We start from the raw sequence: 20,708 nt of genomic DNA, 5'->3' as shown, positions 1-20,708 counted from the left end.
ATTGGGTCTCAGAAAGGTTAAGTAATTTCTGAGCTTGCGCAATTATAGTGTCTGGCACATTCTAAGCATCTTTTATCTATTAGCTTATTTACTCTGCATAATCACCACCCATGAGGTAGGTACTTTTGTTAGCTTCATTTACCTATACAGAAATGTCACTCTGAAAGGGTAATTGACCCTACTAATAAATGGCAGAATCAGGATTACCTCCAGACAACCTGGTTCCAGGGTCTAGGCTCTCAACCGTCATGTTCTATTAATATATCATTAAGCCAGTCAGAGTCAAGTCAACGTATGAGGGTCATGTAACGAAAAACAATGCAAACAATAAATGGGCAATATAACTTGTGTCAGTTCTTTCAGTTTCTTTGATTTTTCTCTTCACCCCTTATTGTCCAGTTAACTCCATTACCAAAAATAAATTGCAGAGAAGGAAAATGGCACAATGATGTGGGGGTCATTTTGGCAACAGGTTGGGAAAATATTGCTTTGAGTGTGGGCTTCTACCCTCAGTTAACTGCAGGCTTCTAACTCTCTGAAATGTGCACATTTTAGTGTGGATGAGCTTCTTTGCATCTTTCTGGGAGAAGTTCTACAGCTTTCTTAGATTTCCCTGTGACCCATAAAAGGCTTAAAAAAAAAAAAGACCAATTATTAGCCCACTGAAAGCCAATGGAACATTAGGCATGTCAATATTTTATTATTAAAAAATCTATAAATGCTATGGAGGAGGCATTAAAATATTTAGAACAACCCTGTGGTGACACAGAAAATGTTGGTGCTATAATGCCAATAACAATTTGAAAGTGCTATGTCCACTTTCTCAACTCTGATTACCTCCTTAATCCATGCATATTTTGCTTCCTTTCTTCAACTAGACTGTACTTATCAAGGTCACCAGTGACCTTCACCTTATCAGATCCAGCAACCACTTCTCTATCCTCGAACTTGCAGTATAGTTGGCCACCAGCTCTGCTTCCATGCCATAACTAGTCTGTTTCTACCTTACTGGCTCTCTTTCCCAGTCACAAATGCCTCACACTTGAGGTATTTAGGTGTATTTAAGTCACGTCTGCAGCCCAGACTGCTACAGTGAGCTGTGTACAACAATGTATCCAATTGTCTACTTAACATCACTCCTTGACTAAAATGTAAGCATCTTAGACTAAGTATTTCCAGTCTGGGCGTGGTGGCTCACCCCTGTAATCCCAGCACTTTGGGAGGTCAAGGCAAGAGGACTGCTCGAGTCCAGAAGTTTGATACCAGCCTGGGCAATATAGCAAGATCCCATCTCTACAAATAATAATAATAATAATAATAATAATAATAAAAGAGCCGGGTGTGGTTGTGCATGTCTCTAGCCCTAGTACTTGGGAGGCTGAGGTGGGAGGCTCACTGTAGCCCAGGAATTGGAGGCTGTGAATATTTTCAAATAATTATTAATACTATTATTGCCTTTCTCGTTCGGCTCCCAGAACAGTACCTGGTCCACAGAGGACTCTCAAGAAATAGTTGCTGAATGAACGAATGAATGTAAAATGGGGTAATTATATTTTAAAATTATTTTTAAAAATTGTACATATATATATAACTGTACAATTTAACAACATGCTATGCATAGACATTAAAGTGGTGGGAAAAACACCAAACATTAACAGTGGTTGTGCATGAAATTAAAAGATTTTTCTTGGCCGGGCGCGGTGGCTCACGCTTGTAATCCCAGCACTTTGGGAGGCCGAGGCAGGCGGATCACGAGGTCAGGAGATCGAGACCACGGTGAAACCCCCGTCTCTACTAAAAATACAAAAAAAAAAATTAGCCGAGCGTGGTGGCGGGCGCCTGTAGTCCCAGCTACTCGGAGAGGCTGAGGCAGGAGAATGGCGTGAACCCGCGAGGCGGAGCTTGCAGTGAGCTGAGATTGTGCCACTGCACTCCAGCCTGGGCGACGGCAACTCCGTCTCAAAAAAAAAAAAAAAAAAAAATTTCTTTAAAACTCCTTCTCTATTTTTCAATTTTATTTACAGCGTAGTGGTTAAGAATACCAAAATTTAGAGTCTGAGTAAAGACTGCCATTTACCAGCTGCACAACCTTGGTTTCCTCTTGTGTCAAATTGTGTTAAAAATATACACAGTACCGGCCAGGCGAGGGGGCTCACACCTGTAATCCCAGCACTTTGGGAAGCCAAGGCGGGCGGATTGCCTGAGTTTAGGAGTTCGCGACCAGCCTGGGAAACAAGGTGAAACCCCGTCTCTACTAAAATACAAAAAAAATTATCCAGGCGTGGCGGCGGGTACCTGTAGTCCCAGCTACCTTGGACGCTGAGGCAGGAGAACTACTTGAACCCGGGAGGCGGAGATTGCAGTGAGCCGAGATCGCGCCACTGCACTCCAGCCTGGGCGACAGAGTGAGACTCCGTCTCAAAAAAAAAAAGTATATATCTATATATAGATATATAGATAGACGCAGTACCTCCTTTGTATTAACATCCCTAATAAGCTTTACTGTGAAATTATGGATGAAAGGATCTTTGCACGGTGCAGGGTACATAGTGAGGGACAGTAATGTTAGTTGATAATGATGACAGGTATGTTTTATTTTATAATGAAAATACATTTGTCTTCTAAACCTTTACCAAAGGGAGTGAAAAGAACACCTCACCCAAACGCCAGCCCTTTTGTGCGAAGCCCCGCCTCCTGTAGGCCCCCGCCAAAGGGTGCGCCTGCGCCGTTTTTTTTTATCCACGTGACCCACTCAGGCTCCTCCTTGTCTCCAACATGGCGGCGCCCAGGGGGTCAAGCCGCACGTGAGAAAGTCTGGGCATCTGGGAATCGGAGAGTACTGCCTGTGAGCCACTTTCCCCTCCTTACTGTCGGTTGCATCCCTTCGACCCTCCCGAGGCCGTCGCGGGCCACTGCCCCTCTGCAGCCATGAAGACAAAGCCCGTTTCCCACAAGACCGAGAACACCTACCGGGTGAGCGCGGGAGCTTGGGCAGGGAGCCGCGGGTCTCCGCTGCCTCAGTCGTGAGACAGGCTCTGAGCGAGACTCCAGGGGCCTCAGACTTCTAGGCCGAGTGTGTCACTTGCCTGGAGGCTCCGGCGAAAGAGGGAGACACTGGATGTAGTAAACATGGGTTGGGGGAGGAAAGAAGTCTGGACAGCAAGTTCCACCCATGTTTTGTGGGGTCTGGCCAGTCCTGGGAATTTCTTGTAGTCCAGAATTAAATTCACTATTCCAGGAGATTGCTTAGGACCGATTTCCCCCTGCTCTTTTATCTTTAAAGACCGAACTGGGCGAGCCGGCTGGCGGTGAGTGATTCCCAGCTAAGGGCAAATATACAGCGCTTTCTCTGTTTGCCCCTTGATAGATTGTTCCCAGGTCTTCGTTAGGATACAATCATAGGTCTGTATATGTTTAAAAACACTTTTACTGCAGCGACTTTGCTAGGTCCCCATGCTTATGGGAGGGTATGAAACCTAATAGATCTAGCGAGACTAATAGCCAGCATCCACCTAGGCTCACCAGTCTAGCAATGGAAATTTTATTTGAAATGACATAGCTGAGAGAAATTATCCAAACATATAGAAGTATTCATTATCTTTGAACAGTGATGCAGTACATTTGTTTATGGCCCAATGTTTTTCAGTTTTTTTTTTCCCACTTATCCTTTGTGATTAGAGATGCCTACATGCAGCATTCAAATAGATATTAAAGATCTGATAAATATTAAATAATTGTGTATCTTAAATATACTTTCCCTTCCAGTTTCTTACATTTGCTGAACGACTGGGGAATGTGAATATTGATATTATTCACCGGATTGATAGAACTTCAAGCTATGAGGAGGTAAGAGAATGTGATACTAGCCAATCTTCAAGTGTTCATGATGTTTTAGTTTCTTCTGTTAGTAGAAGTGAATTGTTTTTCAAGGTATTCCTTTTTGGACATGAAATGCTTTAGACCTGTGCTGTTTCATACAGTAGCCACATAAGACAAATTGGATTTAAAGTAAATTAAAAATTTGAGTGCTCAAATGTGGCTAGTTGCTAACATATTGAATAAATATAGAATTGGAACATTTTCATCTTTGCAGAAAGTTCTGTTGGGTGAAGCTCTATTAGACAATTGACTTGACTTTCAGCTAGCTTTGTGATTCTAGCCTCTCCCTTTCCCTTATGCATTCCAAGCACTGCTGCAGATCCATATTCCTGAAGCTATAACTTTAAAGTGATTTTGAGCAAGCCCTTTTCCCAGGGCTTAATTTTCTCCTTTATAAAAATAAAGGGGCTAGACTACATAATATTTCCCAGTTCTAACCATACTCTGACTCTGTCATCCCTTTATTTTATTTTTATTTATTTATTTATTTATTTATTTATTTATTTATTGAGATGGAGTCTCGCTGTGTCTCCAGGTTGGAGTGCAGTGGCGTGATCTTGGCTCACTGCAATCTCCGCCTCCCAGGTTTAAGCGATTCTCCTGTCTCAGCCTCCCGAGTAGCTGGGATTACGGGTGTGTGCCACCACACCCAGCTAATTTTTGCATTTTTAGTAGACATGAGGTTTCACCATGTTGGCCAGGATGGTCTCAATCTCCTGACCTCGTGATCTGCTCGCCTCGGCCTCCGAAAGTGCTGGGATTACAGGTGTGAGCCACCACGCCCAGTCTTGTCATCCCTTTATGCAGAAGTCTTTTTCTGCATCATGTCATTATTCCTCTGGCGTTTTAAGGTCCTGTGTAACATGCCTATACCTTGGAGATCCGATCTCACTTCTTAATATTCTTCTTTACTATAATCAGACTCCACTCACTGTTGTCTTTGAATGCATTATCTCCACTGTGTAAATTCAACGTGTTAAATGATGTTGTCTAGGTGAGCACATTGTGCTTTGGGAACTCATAGTAAAGGGAACCTAACCTATATTCTTTAGGAGTGTCAAAAAAGGTGATCTAGACGAGGCGACACCTGAATTGCATCTTGTTTATATAGGTTTTAACATGGTAAAGAGGACAGGAAAGGCTGTTTCAGGCTGAGGGAGAAGCCTATATAAAGGAACAGAAGCTAGAGAATGCATGTCACATTCAAGAAACTGCAAAGCAGTCCAGTGTGGTTATAGGTGTGTATAGGGTGTTTTTTTGTATTCATGGTGACTGGGATGGGGCAAGGGGGCAGCTGGTGAGATAAAGCTGGAGAGGTAGGCAAGGATCATAAAGGGCTTCATATGTCAAGCTAAGTTTGGGTTTTATCCTGAAGCCATAGGGACTTAGAGTTCTAGGACTGTAAGCAGGGGAATGAATGACATGATCAGGTTTAAATTTCCAATCTCTGGCTTTAGTGTAGAGAAAAGAACAGGACTGCAGTCCTGCATCATGTCATGATTCCTCTGCTAGCCTTTAAGGTCCGGTGTAACATGCCTTTAACTTGGATATCTAATCTCAGTTGTCCAGTTGTGAGGATTTGGCTGTCATCTAAGTAAGAAATGATTATGGTAGCAGGTATCAAGATAGAAGAGAAAGATTCCAGAGATATTGAGGAAGTAGAATGAATGGATAGGACTTGTGACCTACTGGGTTTGCAGCAAGGAAGATAATGAGGTTAAGGCTGAATGGTTGAGGATGTTACTCATCAAGATATATTTATAGGTAAAGGAGCACAAAGTTGTAAAGATAAGATAATTAGTTCCATTTGGGGCTTGAGTTTGAAATATCTGTGGCCATCCAAATGATAGTGTCCAAAAGATGTTTGTATATATGGATCTGGAGTATAGGTGACTTCAGAGGTGAAATTACAGATTTGGCATCTAGAATATGATTAATAGTTTAAGCCACAGGAGAGGTTGAAAGTATCAAGAGGTAGTGTTAAGGAGGCAGAGAAGACAGCCTGAAATTAGAATCCTGGACTGGATGGTCCAGAATGGCCTCTGTCACATGTCTGGCAGTTGGCCGTGGCTTATTGATCTTGGTTCTTTTCATGGCTTCTTATTCCCCAGTAAGCTAGACTAGGCATCTTTTCATGGTGGCAGAATCTTTTCAAGAGAGTGAAGGCAGAAGCTGTCAAGGCCTCATAAAGTTTTGCTTTAGTCATCAGAGTCACTTTCATTGCATGTTATTAGTTAAAGCAAGTCAGGAGGCCAGGCCAGATTCAAAGGGTGAGGAAATAGACTCCGTCTCATGGTGAAAGAAGCTCCAGAGTTACCTTGCAAAAGGACGCGACATGGTCTCTCACACATAGCTGACATGTCAGGTCTGTGCTAGGCTAGAAATGCGTTCTGCATTTAAGTTTTAAACTGTGTGGCATATTTTCCTTCTGCCTTAAAGGACATGAAAATGCCTTAAAGGACATGAAAACAACAACAAAAACATTTTTAATATTTTTAGTTTTGAAAAATAGAAATAGGATCTCGTGTTGTTGCCTAGGCTAGTTTCAAACTCCTGGACTCAAATGCTCTTCCTGCCTCAGCCTCCCAGTGTTGGGATTACAGGCGTGAGCCATTGTCCCCAGTCTAAAACAAAATTTAATGAGATTCTCTTTCTTTTCTGCCTTTTTTTTTTTAATTTTTAGTTTTTAATTTTTGTGGTTACATAGTATCTATTCTGCCTAACTATTGATTTTAAAGATTTCCAAAGAACAGTTTAAGGATTTTTTTTTTTTTTTGAGATTGTAGATTTGGCATGCTGTTTGCATGTGTGCTTATGTGTTTATTCTCTCTTTTTTCTCTCTCTCTATTAACACATATTTGTATTTTTATTTTTATTTCAACTTTGATTTTAGATACAGGGGGTACCTGTGCAGGTTTGTTACATGGGAATATTGTATGATGCTGAGGTTTGGAGTATGGATCCTGTTACCCAGGTAGTGAGCATAGTACCCAACAGGTAGTTTTTTTTAGCCCATCCCCACTTCCTCCACCCTCTAGTAATCCATGGTGTTCATTGTTCTTATATTTATGTCTATGTGTACTCAATATTTAGCTCCCACTTATAAGTCAGAACATGCAGTATTTGGTTTTCTGTTCCTATGTTAATTTGCTTAGTATTATGGACTCCAGCTGTATCCATGTTGCTGCAAAGGACGTGATTTCATTCTTTTTTAAGGCATATAGTATTCCATGGTGTATATGTACTGTATTTTCTTTATCCAGTCTACTATTAATGGACACCTGGGGCAATTCAATGTCTTTGCTATTGTGGATAGTGCAGAGATGAACATATGAATGCATGTATCTTTTTGGTAGAATGATTGTTTTGGGGGGTATGCATTTATTTATACATCTATACACACACACACATACATGCATGCATGTATACATGTCATACATGTATGATAATTTATTGGCTTTAACTTTCAAAGTACAAAGTAATTGATACCATGTTAACAAGTTAAGTAACATAGTGGTAAACTTATGAAAAGCCCATTATCTCACTCCTCCCACCCATAATTCCCAAGGAAGCCAACACCGACAGTTCAGTATAGTTGTATTCTTCCATACTGTTGTCTCATGTTTGTATGTACAAACATTTATAGAGGGTTTTTTGTTTTTGTTTTTTAAGGAAAATTGAATCCTACCATACCCTCTCACTGCATAACTTGCTTTTATCATTTTGGGGGCACATCATCCGTGTAATTCTAGTTCAATAGAGATATAACTCTTTTTAGCAGCCACATAATATGCCTTACTATATATAGACCACAGGATATTCCAACCATTTTCCTAATGTCGGATATTTTAGCCTGTTTAATGTTTCCCCACACTGTAGTTAAGCTGAATAAACATCTTTTACTTACAGGCTTGCAAACTTTATAAGAACTACCTGTAGGGTCAAATAGCATAACTATTTTGAATTTTAATAGGAATGCCATATTACTTCTTCATAAGGTTGTACTCATTCATATTTCTAAAAGCAGATTGAAGGAACTGTAAAGAACCAACACCTTTTTCTTTGCCTAAAATTATAAAAAAACACAGAAAATAATTTTCCCTTAGTGGACAATATATATAGGCTCCAGAAAATCATTTGCTGCAACCAAATCAACAAAACAATATTTTATAAGTGGTCTATTGATAACTTCTGATTGCTTTTTAAAGTGTGTTACTTAATGGCCTGTTTTAAAAAACTAAAAGGAGTTCCTAAACTCTTCAGTATCATTGTCTTAAGATATTAATATATCATTATTCTATTTACCTTGATCATTGCCTTCTTAGAGTTATTCGATTAATGGACTGCTTTAATCTTGACAGGAGGTTGAAACCTACTTTTTTGAGGGTCTGCTGAAATGGAGAGAATTAAACCTCACGGAACACTTTGGTATTTTCTATTTTGTTTCTATTTTATTCACCCATAGTTTGCACTTTATATGTTCCATATAGCTGAATAGTGGTGTGATAGAAAAGAACATATTTTTTTCCCCCCATTCAGGAAATTTTTACAAAGAAGTTATTGACAAATGCCAATCATTCAATCAGTTGGTCTATCATCAAAACGAGATAGTTCAGAGTTTGAAGACTCACCTGCAAGTTAAGAACAGTTTTGCCTATCAACCCCTTTTGGAGTAAGTAGCATCTTGAGAGAAAGCTCATAACTGTATTTGTCTGAGTTTTAAGAAAGATTGTGTTTCAAAGCTGCATATGCCTCAGATCAGGTGCTCATAATTTAGAAACAAGAAGGATTTTCCTTTTCTGTTAGGAATGGGTGCATTACCATAAAGTAGAATCTTGGGATATAATTTTGCATTTGTTATATACTAAGATAATCCCATTTTTCTTTGACACTATAGGAACAGTTGGCTACAACTTGTGATGGAATGTAACTTCTTGCCTGATTTCTTTGCTGAGGTCTTAAGATTTAAAGAATTTTATACATTTTCAGACTTGATTTAGAAGTATTTTTATTTAATTAATGCTATGATAATAGGCCACCTACTATCGTTAAGTAGATTTGCAGCATTTTAAAAAAATCCACATAATCAGTTGCTTCTTTTTTTTAATCCAGTTTGGTTGTACAGTTGGCCCGAGATCTGCAGAAGGATTTCTACCCACACTTTCCAGAGTTTTTTTTGACTATCACCTCGATCCTGGAGACTCAGGACACAGAGTTGTTAGAATGGGCTTTTACCTCGTTATCGTATCTTTATAAGTACCTGTGGAGACTGATGGTGAAGGACATGTCCAGTATATACAGGTAACCCCTTTCTCTCTCTAGTATGTTTTTTAATTGCCTGCTTCTTTTTCCCTGGCTTCTTTCTGACTCCAAACCACTTTGCCAGCTCAGTGCCTAATTGTTTCCATGTACAAAGTTGATTCTCCAGCCAAAGTGGTCCACAATCTAGTCTGTCAGTCTGAGTTGCCATGACCATCTCTCCTCTCCAGCTGCTGAAAGTTTACCCACCCATGAAGGCCTGACTTGGTCCCTACAGCCTCCACAAACAGACACCTTCACCAGAAGTATTAATAAAACTCTGTACTCTCTATCCTCTTAGCATTTTTTAACCACCTATGTCACACAACTTTTACCAGAATTGTTTGGTTATAATGTATTGCTGTCCTCTCTACACCTGGTTTAAGGGAGGTTTAAGACAGGTTAAGAACCCTGTTTTAAACATTGACATTTCCCCAGCCACTAATACTTACTAAGCTGAAAGAGACACTCAGTATTTGTGAGTAAATGTGGACAAGGAAAGAATGAATTTTGTAGTAGCCTTTTGTTTAAAGTAAGCAAAGATTTTCTTATTTTCTGTTTAAGTCTGGGGTGTGGTGGGATTTTCCACTTGGTCTTCTGGTTGTTTTCATGTTCTCTAATTGCCACGGGAATGTTTAATATCAGTCTTCAGCCCCTTACCCCCCAGTAAATGGTGTGTGCATGGTATGGGACAATAGACTTTGTTTTATGCCACCCCTTTCACTCAGCCCACACTTCTCTTTTAGGAACTTTGAATGAAGAAAGAGAAAGAAATCTTTTTCCAGCTTTTACTAGTTCCCTATGAAGCTTTTGGTAAAATATGTTAGAAACCAATATTGTTTCATTAAACAGCCAGCAAGGTCTTTGGGGAATAATTGATTTTGTTTTATGACTTTGGCTGTCATAAAAGCTGCCACTTTTATGTCTCCTAAGTCAGACTCTTCAGTGTAAATTTATTTGCTTTCAGTATTACAACTTCAGTAGCCTGGCTATTTTCACTTGTATTACTGAAACTGAACTCAACACTTTACTGCTAAATCAACTCCTCTTATCTGTACATTCATTCAAGTGTTCAGTAAATAGGTATTGAGTGTCTGCCAAATGCCAGGCCCTGTTTGGTTGCCCATTGTCTGTCATTAATACTAACATTCTTCCTGTCTCTGAGTTTTGGCATATCAGAGGCATCACTAACCCAGTTGTCTTCAGAGATGTCCAAATCCTCTTGATTCTGTCATTCACGCATTTGCTCAGTGAGTATTTATTGGACACTGTCTGTATGTCAGGCACTTGAGATACAGTCACAGATAAAACAGATAAAAATCCCTCTTCTCACAAAGTTTACATTTTAGCAGAGGGAGAACATCTTGGGCACGTGCCCAGCAAGAAGTCGTGGGTGGCCGAGCAGCCTGTATAAGGGTGAGAGTAGCTAAGCGATGTCAGAGAAGCAGTAGTCAGGGGCCAGATCATCCAGGGCCCTGTGGACTGCTGTAAGGTCTCCAGCTTCATTGCGGGGACTCCTGAAATGTCTACTGGGTTCATCCCTTGCCATTTCCCTCTCCTTCCAGTCTCTTTCATGCCTGTTAGCCCAAGCTTATATGACTTGAGCAGCTTTCTGACTGAATTACCAGACTCTTCTTTCCTCCTTTATGTTATCCTGTATATTGCTGCCAAATTAGTCTTTCTGGAAATAGTCATTTCTCATTCAGCCAACATTTATTAGTACCTGCTGTCAGCAAGGAACTATTAGGTACTGGGGTTATGAGAAAATTGGAGAGATATATTCCATACCCTTCTATCATTAGGGAGACCAAATTTAACAATGTGATTATATATAAGTAATTATTTAGTTATAAATGCATGGCTGCTTGACCTTAAGCAAGTTGCTTATGCTTTCTGCCTCACTTTCATTATCTGTAGAATGGGGGGATTATAATAGTACCCATCCCATAGAGTTATTGTGCTGATTAAATGGAGTAACACAGAGTAAGTGCTTATATAGATGTAAGCTAGACCTGTCTACCTGACCAAGTTTAACCATAACTGCCCTCCTCTACTATATCATCTTTCCTCTTTCAGATGGACCAGCCTCCTTGTCATGACCATGATCATTTCCACCTGCCTCATCTTTGCTCTTGCTTTTATACCAATAATATGGACTGCAGTCCCCACCTAATTCTTCTTTCATTCAGAGCTCATTACAAATTTCAACTTTTCCTGGAGTCTTGTTTGTAAAACCAGTACCACCAGTCCTAGGGCTCTTCATGTCTGTGGTCAAGTCTTCTTTCAACATGTGGGTGTCTCCATAAATGAATGAGATTTCAAATTTGTTTGATACCTGCTGTGTATTCCTTGCATACCTAGCACATTGTTGCCCATATTGTTGACATGTAGTATGTATTTATTAAAATTATATGATTAATGAAATATATCTTATTTTTTTCATGTATAGCATGTACAGCACACTCCTGGCTCATAAAAAACTACATATAAGAAATTTTGCTGCTGAAAGTTTTACTTTTTTGATGAGAAAGGTTAGTCTGGTATTTTATCTGTTTGTTGCTAATCATCAAGAATCTGATGAATAGGCCAGGCGTGGTGGCTCACACCTGTAATCCCAACACTTTGGGAGGCCAAGGCAGGTGGATCACCTGAGGTCAGGAGTTGGAGACCAGCCTGACCAACATGGCAAAACCCCGTCTCTACTAAAAATGCAAAAATTAGCTGGGCATGGTGGTGTGCACCTGTATTCTCAGCTACTCGGGAGGTTGAGACATGAGAATTGCTTGAGCCCAGCAGGCAGAAGTTGCAGTGAGCTGAGATCACACCACTGCACTCCAGCCTGGGTGACAGAGCAAGACTCCATATCACACACACGCACACACACACACACATACACACACACTAGTAATAATAATAATCTGATGAATAGAAGTAGATATCTTTTAAAAATGTGGTTATTATGGGCTAATTTTTTCTATGTATCTATATATATACTTAACAGAAATCTGTTACTATTTTGAATTTATCTCACAGTAAGACTTACTTGTTGCTCACAAATTGATATGATCTAAGTAGGGTCACTATTGTATTATTATTTAGGTTTGTGATAGCTTTCAGTGTGTATGTATCAAAAATGCTCTCTAATTCAAGTCAGTAAATACATGAACTGTGACATTAATAAGAACTTTTCTAATAGTTTCCTGGAAGTAACTGGTAGCATGGTGTCATTTGTGTTTGTATAAAATATTCATAGTAAATTTTAGAGGGTTTTTGTAATAAAACAAAAACATTAATATTAAATTTTTTATTTCATAAAATACAAATATTTTACTGTATACAATACAAAATACAAATGTATTTACTTTAAAAGATAGAATTGACTTCTGTAGTTTCTTTGTAGTACGTATCTTCCCGTATTACCAATGAATTCACTCTTTTGTGTGACATTCCAAGTGAGAATACACTATTAGAGTAGTTTGAAATAATTACAAATGTCTGTTCCTTTCACAATTTTTTCCTAAGTACATTTAAATAAGAATATGTAGAATAGCAAATGAGAGTTCTTCATTTGGATATGTTTATGTTTGTGAATATAATTTTCCATTTCTACTTTATATTTTAGGTCTCTGATAAAAATGCACTTTTCAATTTAATGTTTCTTGATCTTGATAAACATCCAGAAAAAGTTGAAGGTGTTGGACAGTTGCTCTTTGAAATGTGCAAAGGAGTTAGAAATATGTTTCACTCCTGTACGGGCCAGGTACACAACGGGGAGGGGTGCTTAGAGTCTATGTGGATGGATGAAACAGAAAGTAGAAAAGAATGAGGCAAATGATGTGGAGGGAAGACAGCCTAGAGTAGATAGAAAGCACTAGATGGGGAATGTTGGGTGTTCAGTAACAATGCTTACCCAGTGTAGGCCTTGGACAGTGAGATGTTACTTACAGAGTCATTGATGTCTTCTTTATTTTGGATGCTAGGGGGTAAGATAAATTGATTAATGGGCAAGGGCAGGTGGGGAGGGAACTGTTGTAATGATAAAATTCCCATCCTAGTTTAGAAGTTCCTTTTGGGACACATTATTAACCATCAAAGTTGCCATATCCTTGACTATTCTAGACCTGATTTTTAAGGTAGCTAATGTAATCAGAGTGGTGACTCCCAAAGCAATACTTGAAAATAAGAGTTTATATATTAATGTTAATGACTTGTGTTCCCACAGGCAGTGAAGCTAATTTTGCGAAAGCTAGGACCAGTCACTGAAACAGAAACTCAACTACCATGGATGTTAATTGGAGAAACACTCAAAAACATGGTCAAACCCACTGTATCCTACATCTCCAAGGAACATTTTGGTACATTTTTTGAATGTTTGCAAGTGAGTTCTAATCTTTAAAGATGGGTTTTTGATAAGGAGTCTAAGAATTTACTGTTTCTGCTCTCAGTTTTGCAAAGCACTCCTAGAAGTTATATTTTATAATTGTTTTATTTATACTTCTATACACATATTAAAATTTTCCTTCCCTCTGCCCCCTGTGCTATTTTTTATTTGATATGTTATCTTGAGATGCAGTAGAAGGCTCTGGAGCCAGACTGCCTATTTGAATCTTGACCCTTCCACTTACTGCTAGTGTGACCTGGGAAAATTATTTGAAATCTCGATTCTCCAGTCTCTTCAGATAATAAATGGGGGTAGTAATATTCTCTCCCTCGGGGTTGCTGTGAGGATGATGAGTGAATACTTGTAAAGAACTTAGAATGGGCCAGGCACAGTGGCTCACGCCTGTAATCCCAGCACTTTGGGAGGCCGAGGTGGGTGGATCACCTGAGGTGGGGAGTTTGAGACCAGCCTGACTAACATGGAGAAACCCTGTCTCTACTAAAAATACAAAATGGCGCAATCCTGTAATCCCAGCTACTTGGGAGGCTGAGGCAGGAGAATCACTTGAACCTGGGAGGCAGAGGTTGCGGTGAGCCGAGATTGCGCCATTGCACTCCAGCCTGGGCAACAAGAGTGAAACTCCGTCTCAGAAAAAAAAAAAAAGACTTAGAACAATGCACTCAGCCAATGTTAGCTGTTATCATTAGTGACTCCTGGTAAATGTATCTTTTTCTTCCAAAGCAAAAGAATGGGAAAAGTTGAACTGTCCCACAGTTTTTGTTATTGGATTAACAGTTGAGTTTGATACTTTATAGTTATTCTCTCTGTTAAATTCTTTGTTTGCAGGAATCACTCTTGGATCTACATACAAAAGTAACAAAAACTAACTGTTGTGAAAGTTCTGAACAGATTAAAAGGCTGTTGGAAACATACCTTATACTTGTAAAACATGGAAGTGGGACAAAGATAACCACGCCTGCTGATGTCTGTAAGGTGAGTTCCCAACTTAATATGCTCGAGAGTCTGTTTTTTAAAAGCTGATTGCTGAGTATGCATTGTTTTTTCTTTTTGCAGGTGTTATCTCAAACACTGCAAGTAGCCAGTCTCTCCACATCTTGCTGGGAGACCCTCTTGGATGTAATTTCTGCTTTGATCCTGGGTGAAAATGTTTCCTTGCCAGAGACGCTCATCAAAGAAACCATAGGAAAAGTAATTTACTTCAACAAATATTAATTTAGCAGTTAATATGTTTAGCACTGAGTAAACCTTCTGAGGAATACAAGTGAAGTGTGACAAAGGCTCTGCCCTCAAGGAATTTATAATCTTGTTAAGGAAATGGGAATTGCATGCAGTAATGTAAATAAGCAAAATAAAGTGTGATAAAAGCTAAATTTATATAGCAAATGAGCAAAATAAAGTGCGGCAAAAGCTAAATCTATACATACCCTGCAAATATGTAGAGCTTACTATGTGCTGGGTATGAGCTGGGTATTCCAGGGTGAATAGTGATGCCTGCAGGTTTTGATAGTTGTTGGAGAAATGGAGCCTGGAATCGAGTAGTTACAGTCTAACGAATGTGTCTATTGGAGATATATTGAATTATAACTATTAATTCTGCCTGGGGTTGAGGAACAGAGAAAGCTTTTCAAAGGACTTGTATTTGGGATAGTCCTTGAAGGTTGAAAAGCAGTCTGCCAGTCAGAAGTGGGGTTAAAAATACTAAGAGAGGGAACAGGAAAGACATGTGTTCATAAATGTTTGCAGTCTGAGCACATGGACACATGATATGACATGATATCAGCAAAGCTCTGGCTTGGCTTTGAAAAGTTAGGTTGGGTTTTATCCTGCATTAGTGGAGGACCCTGAAAGAATTCCAAGCAGGGGTATGATTTGATAAGATTTGCATTTTAGTGAATTTGGAAGTGGGATTGAAAATAGAAAGGTTGGTTGAGTTCTTTCTAGCTTAATGGAGCACAGTAGTACACTTTGAGGGAAGGTATACAATCATGCTGTTTGCCGTTTCATAATTCACTGTAGCTGGGCAAGAGTTCAGCAGCCTTTAGGCAGAGCCCTGTGTAATCAGCAGAAGCCCTTTGTATCTGTGGAAGCGCCTTTGGAGAAGGCCGGGCAACTGGACAGAGCACTGAGTAAAATGTGCCTGCCGTTCCCTTCTATAGCTGCTTGCTGCGGGGATGGGGAAAGTACTCTCTGTATACTTACATTGATATTTTTTACCTTGGTCACAGATATTTGAGAGCAGATTTGAAAAACATTTAATTTTCAGTTTTTCTGAAGTCATGTTTGCCATGAAGCAGTTTGAGCAGGTAAGCAAGATACTAAGTTTGGAGTATTTTTAAAAACAAATCTGTCAGGAAAAAACGATCAAATTTGAAATCCTGTTATTTCTGTTTGTTTTTTGAGAGGAACAGGATAAGTGCTTGTTTTAGTCAATATGTTTTTTAAATAAATTATATTCAATTCTAGATTACTTGTTTTTTTAATAATCCTTTAGGTAGTTACAGAACCATGTGGTAAAATTGAAAAAACAGTTTAAGAAACTTTTATGTGAATTTGAAGCATAGAAAATAGTTTGTGAAACAACTTGCACTAGCGGAAGTTTGCAAATTGATTTCTTGCTCTAAAATAAGGTAACTGAGTGAGGGAGAAAATGTTCTTATCTAATCCTGAATTTATTTTATTTTTTTCTCTTCCTTCTCATCAAACACTTGCCCCTCCTCCTAACTAGTAACCCTACAGTATACGTCATGGAAACATATCTCTGTATCTGTCCTCTCAGTATTCTTCCTTTTAGCCTTTAATACTATATATTCTCATTTGCCTAAAAAGAACACTTTTGTACCTGTCCAAGATCTGTTTCTTTCTGCGCCATGAAGACTCTTCATCTCGCTCTGTTTAACAACTGCATTTTTCCTTTCTCCCGTGTTCCCTTTGGTCTTTTTATTTTTTTTAATCTTATTTTTATCCAAATACGACATATATGTATGTAGTTTAGGAAGTCAAACCAGGTTAAACGGCAGTCATTTGTTTTCTGTTCCCATCTTATTAGCAGCCATTGGGTCTAATGAGTTTTAGCTATTTTTTTTTTTTTTTTTTTTTTTTAGTGACAGAGTCTTGCTCTGTCGCCCAGGCTGGAGTGCAGTGGCACGATCTCGGCTCACTGCAACATCTGCCTCCCAGGTTCACGCCATTCTCCTGCCTCAGCCTCCCAAGTAGCTGGGACTACAGGTGCCCATCACCACGCCTGGCTAATTTTTTGTATTTTTAGTGGAGACGCGGTTTCACCATGTTAGCCAGGATGGTCTCGATCTCCTGACCTTGTGATCCGCCTGCCTCGGCCAGCTATTTTTTTCTTATATTTACTTTATATTTTTAAATCATCTAAATATACTGCTTTACCTTGGTTTGCTAGTTTTAGTTCTCATGTGTAGACTTCCTCCTATGGCAGATGGAATTTAGTTCCTTTATACCTCTCATGTTCCCAATAGAATTATATTAGAAATTTTGGTTGAATCCATATTCACCACATACTTATATAAACAAGGAGTATTTTATGATGATATGACCTTTTTGTATACATTCTCGTTTTTCTTTTTTTTTTTTTTGTCGAGACATAGTCTCACTCTGTCACCCAGGCTGGAGTGTAGTGGTGCCATCTCTGCTCACTGCAACCTCCACCCCCTGGGTTCAAGTGATTCTCCTGCTTCAGGCTCCTGAGTAGCTGGGATTACAGTCGTGCGCCCCCCACGCCCGGCTAATTTTTGTATTTTTAGTAGAGACAGGGTTTTACCATGTTGGCCAGGCTGGTCTCTAACTCCTGACCTCAGGTGATCTGCCTGCCTCGGCCTCCCAAAGTGTTGGGATTACAGGCATGAGCCACCACACCTGGCCTCATTTTTCTTAGAGTTTATAATTGCCTCATTCTTTAAAAACTGGAAATTGTTTTCTTTAAATAGCTGGCCAGTGAGTCTGTCTTCCAGCAGCTTTGTAAATGTCCTTCACATGACAAAACTGTCAGATAATTTAGCAGCTCAATTTTTCTTTTTCTTCTTTCTTGGAGACATTTCTCCTGGAACAAGTCCAGTCTAAATGCATTGCTTTCTCTGCCCAGTGCACAAATGTTGTACTGGGACTTCCTTTTGCTTCTCTCTTGTTTCCTGGGTTCTGTGTTTTTCTCTTGTTATAGTTTAGTCTCTAATTTTGATGGAATTTATTTTTCATAATTTCCTGGGGGTGGGGAGGATTCATAGAGATAAAATATTGAGATTTAATAAATCTGAAAATGTCTTTATTCTCTCCTCACACTGCATTATTAGTAGGCAGGCTATAGAATTCTAGATTCTAAGTCATCCTTCCTCAGAGTTTTTAAGACATAGCTGCACAGTCTTTAGTTTCCATTGTTCCTATGTAGAGGTCTAATGCCATTGTGATTCTTGATCCTTTGTTTTTGGTCTAGTTTTTTGAATTATTACAGTCTTCTCTTTATTATATCTGTTAATAAGTGTGATTTTTTTTTTCTTAAATTTAGCTTTTTCTACCAAGCTTTCTGTCATATGTTGTGAATTGCTTCTTAATTGATGATGCTGTAGTCAAAGATGAAGCTCTGGCCATTCTGGCCAAGCTCATTCTGAACAAAGCAGCACCTCCCACTGCTGGCTCGATGGCAATTGAAAAGTACCCTCTGATTTTCTCACAGCAGATGGTGGGGTGAGTTCTCAGTTTTTATTCCTGTAATGATGATAAGTTTACCCATTTAAATATAATATATCAAGAATACTGTAAAAAAATGAAGATCTATATGTAACTGGAAAGATGTCCATGATAAGTTTTGTGAAAAAAACAAGTCGTAGAGCTACACACATAGTACGTATAGTATGATCTCATTTTGCAGGGTAAAGTGTGTATGAACATAGAAAAGCATGTGGAAGGATACATAACTTCGTTTACATCAGAAGGATGGTAAGGGAAAGACAGAGGTGACTTAATTTTTTAACCATTTATTTTAAAATTATTGTAGATTCATGTGTAGTTGCAAGAAATAGTACAGAGAGGTTTCGTATACTCTTCACTCAGATTACCCCATTAGTACATCTTGCATAAGCATACTGCGATATCACAACTATAGAATTGACATTGGTGCAATCCATCAATTTTAATCAGATATCATCAGTTGTATGTGCACTCATCTGAGTGTGTATACATATATAGATACATAGTCGTATGCAGTTGTATCGCGTGTTGATTTATAACCACCACCAGAGTGAATGTCTGGAAGTGTTCCCTCACCATGAGGATTCCTCATACTACCTTTTAATAACCATTAAAGGTACCTGGCCAGGTACGGTGGCTCACGCCTGTAATCCCAGCACTTTGGGAGGCCGAGGAGGGTGGATCACAAGGTCAGGAGATCGAAACCATCCTGGCTAACACAGTGAAACCCTGTCTCTATTAAAAATACAAAAAATTAGCCAGGCGTGGTGGCGGACGCCTGTAGTCCCAGCTACTTGGGAGGCTGAGGCAGGAGAATGGCATGAACCCGGGAGGCGGAGCTTGCAGTGAGCCAAGACTGCACTCCAGGCTGGACGACACAGCGAGACCCCATCTCAAAAAAAAAAAAAAAAAATTATATACCTTTGTATTGTTTCAGTTAAGTGTCATGGATTACTTTCTTAATTTCATTCAAAATGACACATCCTTTAGAAGTTAAAAACAAAGCTTATTTACATACATGAGAAGATTCATCATATCATTTCTCAAATAGTTAAGTGGGTATGTGTCTAGAAATTGTAGCTTAGGAAACCAGTTCCCTTGTCATTCCTTTGTTTTTATACTTAATCTTCTTATTTCTCTTGGAGTAGTTAGGCCTGTTGTTGTGTTTTTGGTTTGCTTTGAGGCGGAATTGATGGGCATTCCTTGAGTTTTTGCTGAATACTCGACTCTGAAACATCCATGGAGGTGGGAGTTACTGTCCCACAGTCACACAGCAGAGCTAGCTTTTGAGTTTGATCAACTTGAGATTCTGGAGGAACCTATTTTCTTTCTTAAATGTTTTATTTATTATTATTATTATTTTGAGAGCAGGTCTTGCTCTGTCGCCCAGGCTGGAGTGCAGTGGCACAATCATGGCTCACTGCAGCCTCGATCTCCAGGGCCCAAGCTGTCCTCTCACTTGAGCCTCCCAGGTAGCTGGGACCATAGGCACGCACCACCATGCCCAGCTAATTTTTTAATTTTTGTAGAGACGATGTCTCGCTATGTTGCCCAGGCTGGTCTCAAACTCCTGGACTCAAGTGATCTTCCTACCTTGGCCTTTCAAAGTGTTGGGGTTACAGGTTGAGCCACTGTGTTTAGCAAACTCATCTTAACACCTACTTATGTCTTCTGTATACCTTACAAATTGCTTCTCTATTAAAATATGCCAACAGAATCTTGTTGGTTTTTAAATGTATTGAATTCTGATTCCTGAGGAATGGGTAGTGAGTAACTCCAATAGAATTATTCCTTTGAAACTTTTCCCTTGATTTGTCAACACCCAAGCCCATCTCCAACAGGCAGATTCCTTGCACATGCCAAAACTGGGTTCTGTGCAGGGGGAGTGAAGCTGCTTTGTTGTTTGGCTTCCATGAGATGAAGCTAAGGGACTGACTGAGACTGGGCGTCAGACTTTCTTGCCCCATCATCTCAGCCATCTCAGATCCTCCCAGGAAGGTGACGTGTTAAATAAATAAATTTCGATGTGCTAACTCATGGCAAGTTCTTCCACTTCTGTGTTTCGTTCTCTGCAAAAACACCCCTCTGCCACCCCCCACGGAGATATGGTATGTGTGAATGGTCACCTTTGTTTTGATTCCTTCTATGAAGATTTTAAAATCATAGTTTGAATATTACTAGTAACACTCTATCTACCCATCTCACCGTTTGCTGTGGGAAAAAATAAAGATAATACATGTGAAAAGACTCTTTAGGAGATAAACTTATTGTCATTTGACAACTACTTACAGTATCAGGCACTGGATATTGGGATGCAACAAGGAATAAGAAAAAAGTTCCTTCTTTTGGGGAAAGGAATGTGGTGAAACAGATAAGCAAATAAGCGAGATGATTTCAGATCATGATAAAAGATGACAAAGCA

At 39.3% G+C, this 20,708-nt stretch overlaps 1 protein-coding gene across 1 annotated transcript in view; it reads left to right on the top strand.

Annotated features, from left to right (window-relative positions):
- Nucleotides 1-2,769: 2,769 nt before the first annotated feature.
- Nucleotides 2,770-20,708, top strand: part of UTP20 (UTP20 small subunit processome component) — a 110,231-nt gene continuing 92,292 nt past the window's right edge. Inside the window, exons 1-12 of the mRNA XM_032171552.2 lie at nt 2,770-2,973; nt 3,766-3,846; nt 8,241-8,307; nt 8,419-8,551; nt 8,992-9,180; nt 11,627-11,708; nt 12,800-12,937; nt 13,400-13,555; nt 14,405-14,551; nt 14,633-14,767; nt 15,805-15,882; nt 18,105-18,283. Of these exons, the coding sequence (XP_032027443.1) occupies nt 2,929-2,973; nt 3,766-3,846; nt 8,241-8,307; nt 8,419-8,551; nt 8,992-9,180; nt 11,627-11,708; nt 12,800-12,937; nt 13,400-13,555; nt 14,405-14,551; nt 14,633-14,767; nt 15,805-15,882; nt 18,105-18,283 (1,430 nt within the window). The 5' untranslated portion in view covers nt 2,770-2,928. The remainder of the gene's footprint in view (nt 2,974-3,765; nt 3,847-8,240; nt 8,308-8,418; nt 8,552-8,991; nt 9,181-11,626; nt 11,709-12,799; nt 12,938-13,399; nt 13,556-14,404; nt 14,552-14,632; nt 14,768-15,804; nt 15,883-18,104; nt 18,284-20,708) is intronic.

This window comes from Hylobates moloch, unplaced genomic scaffold, assembly GCF_009828535.3.
Source record: "Hylobates moloch isolate HMO894 unplaced genomic scaffold, HMol_V3 SCAFFOLD_12, whole genome shotgun sequence".
Taxonomy (NCBI): domain Eukaryota; kingdom Metazoa; phylum Chordata; class Mammalia; order Primates; family Hylobatidae; genus Hylobates; species Hylobates moloch.
This window is presented reverse-complemented; position numbering and strand designations above follow the sequence as displayed.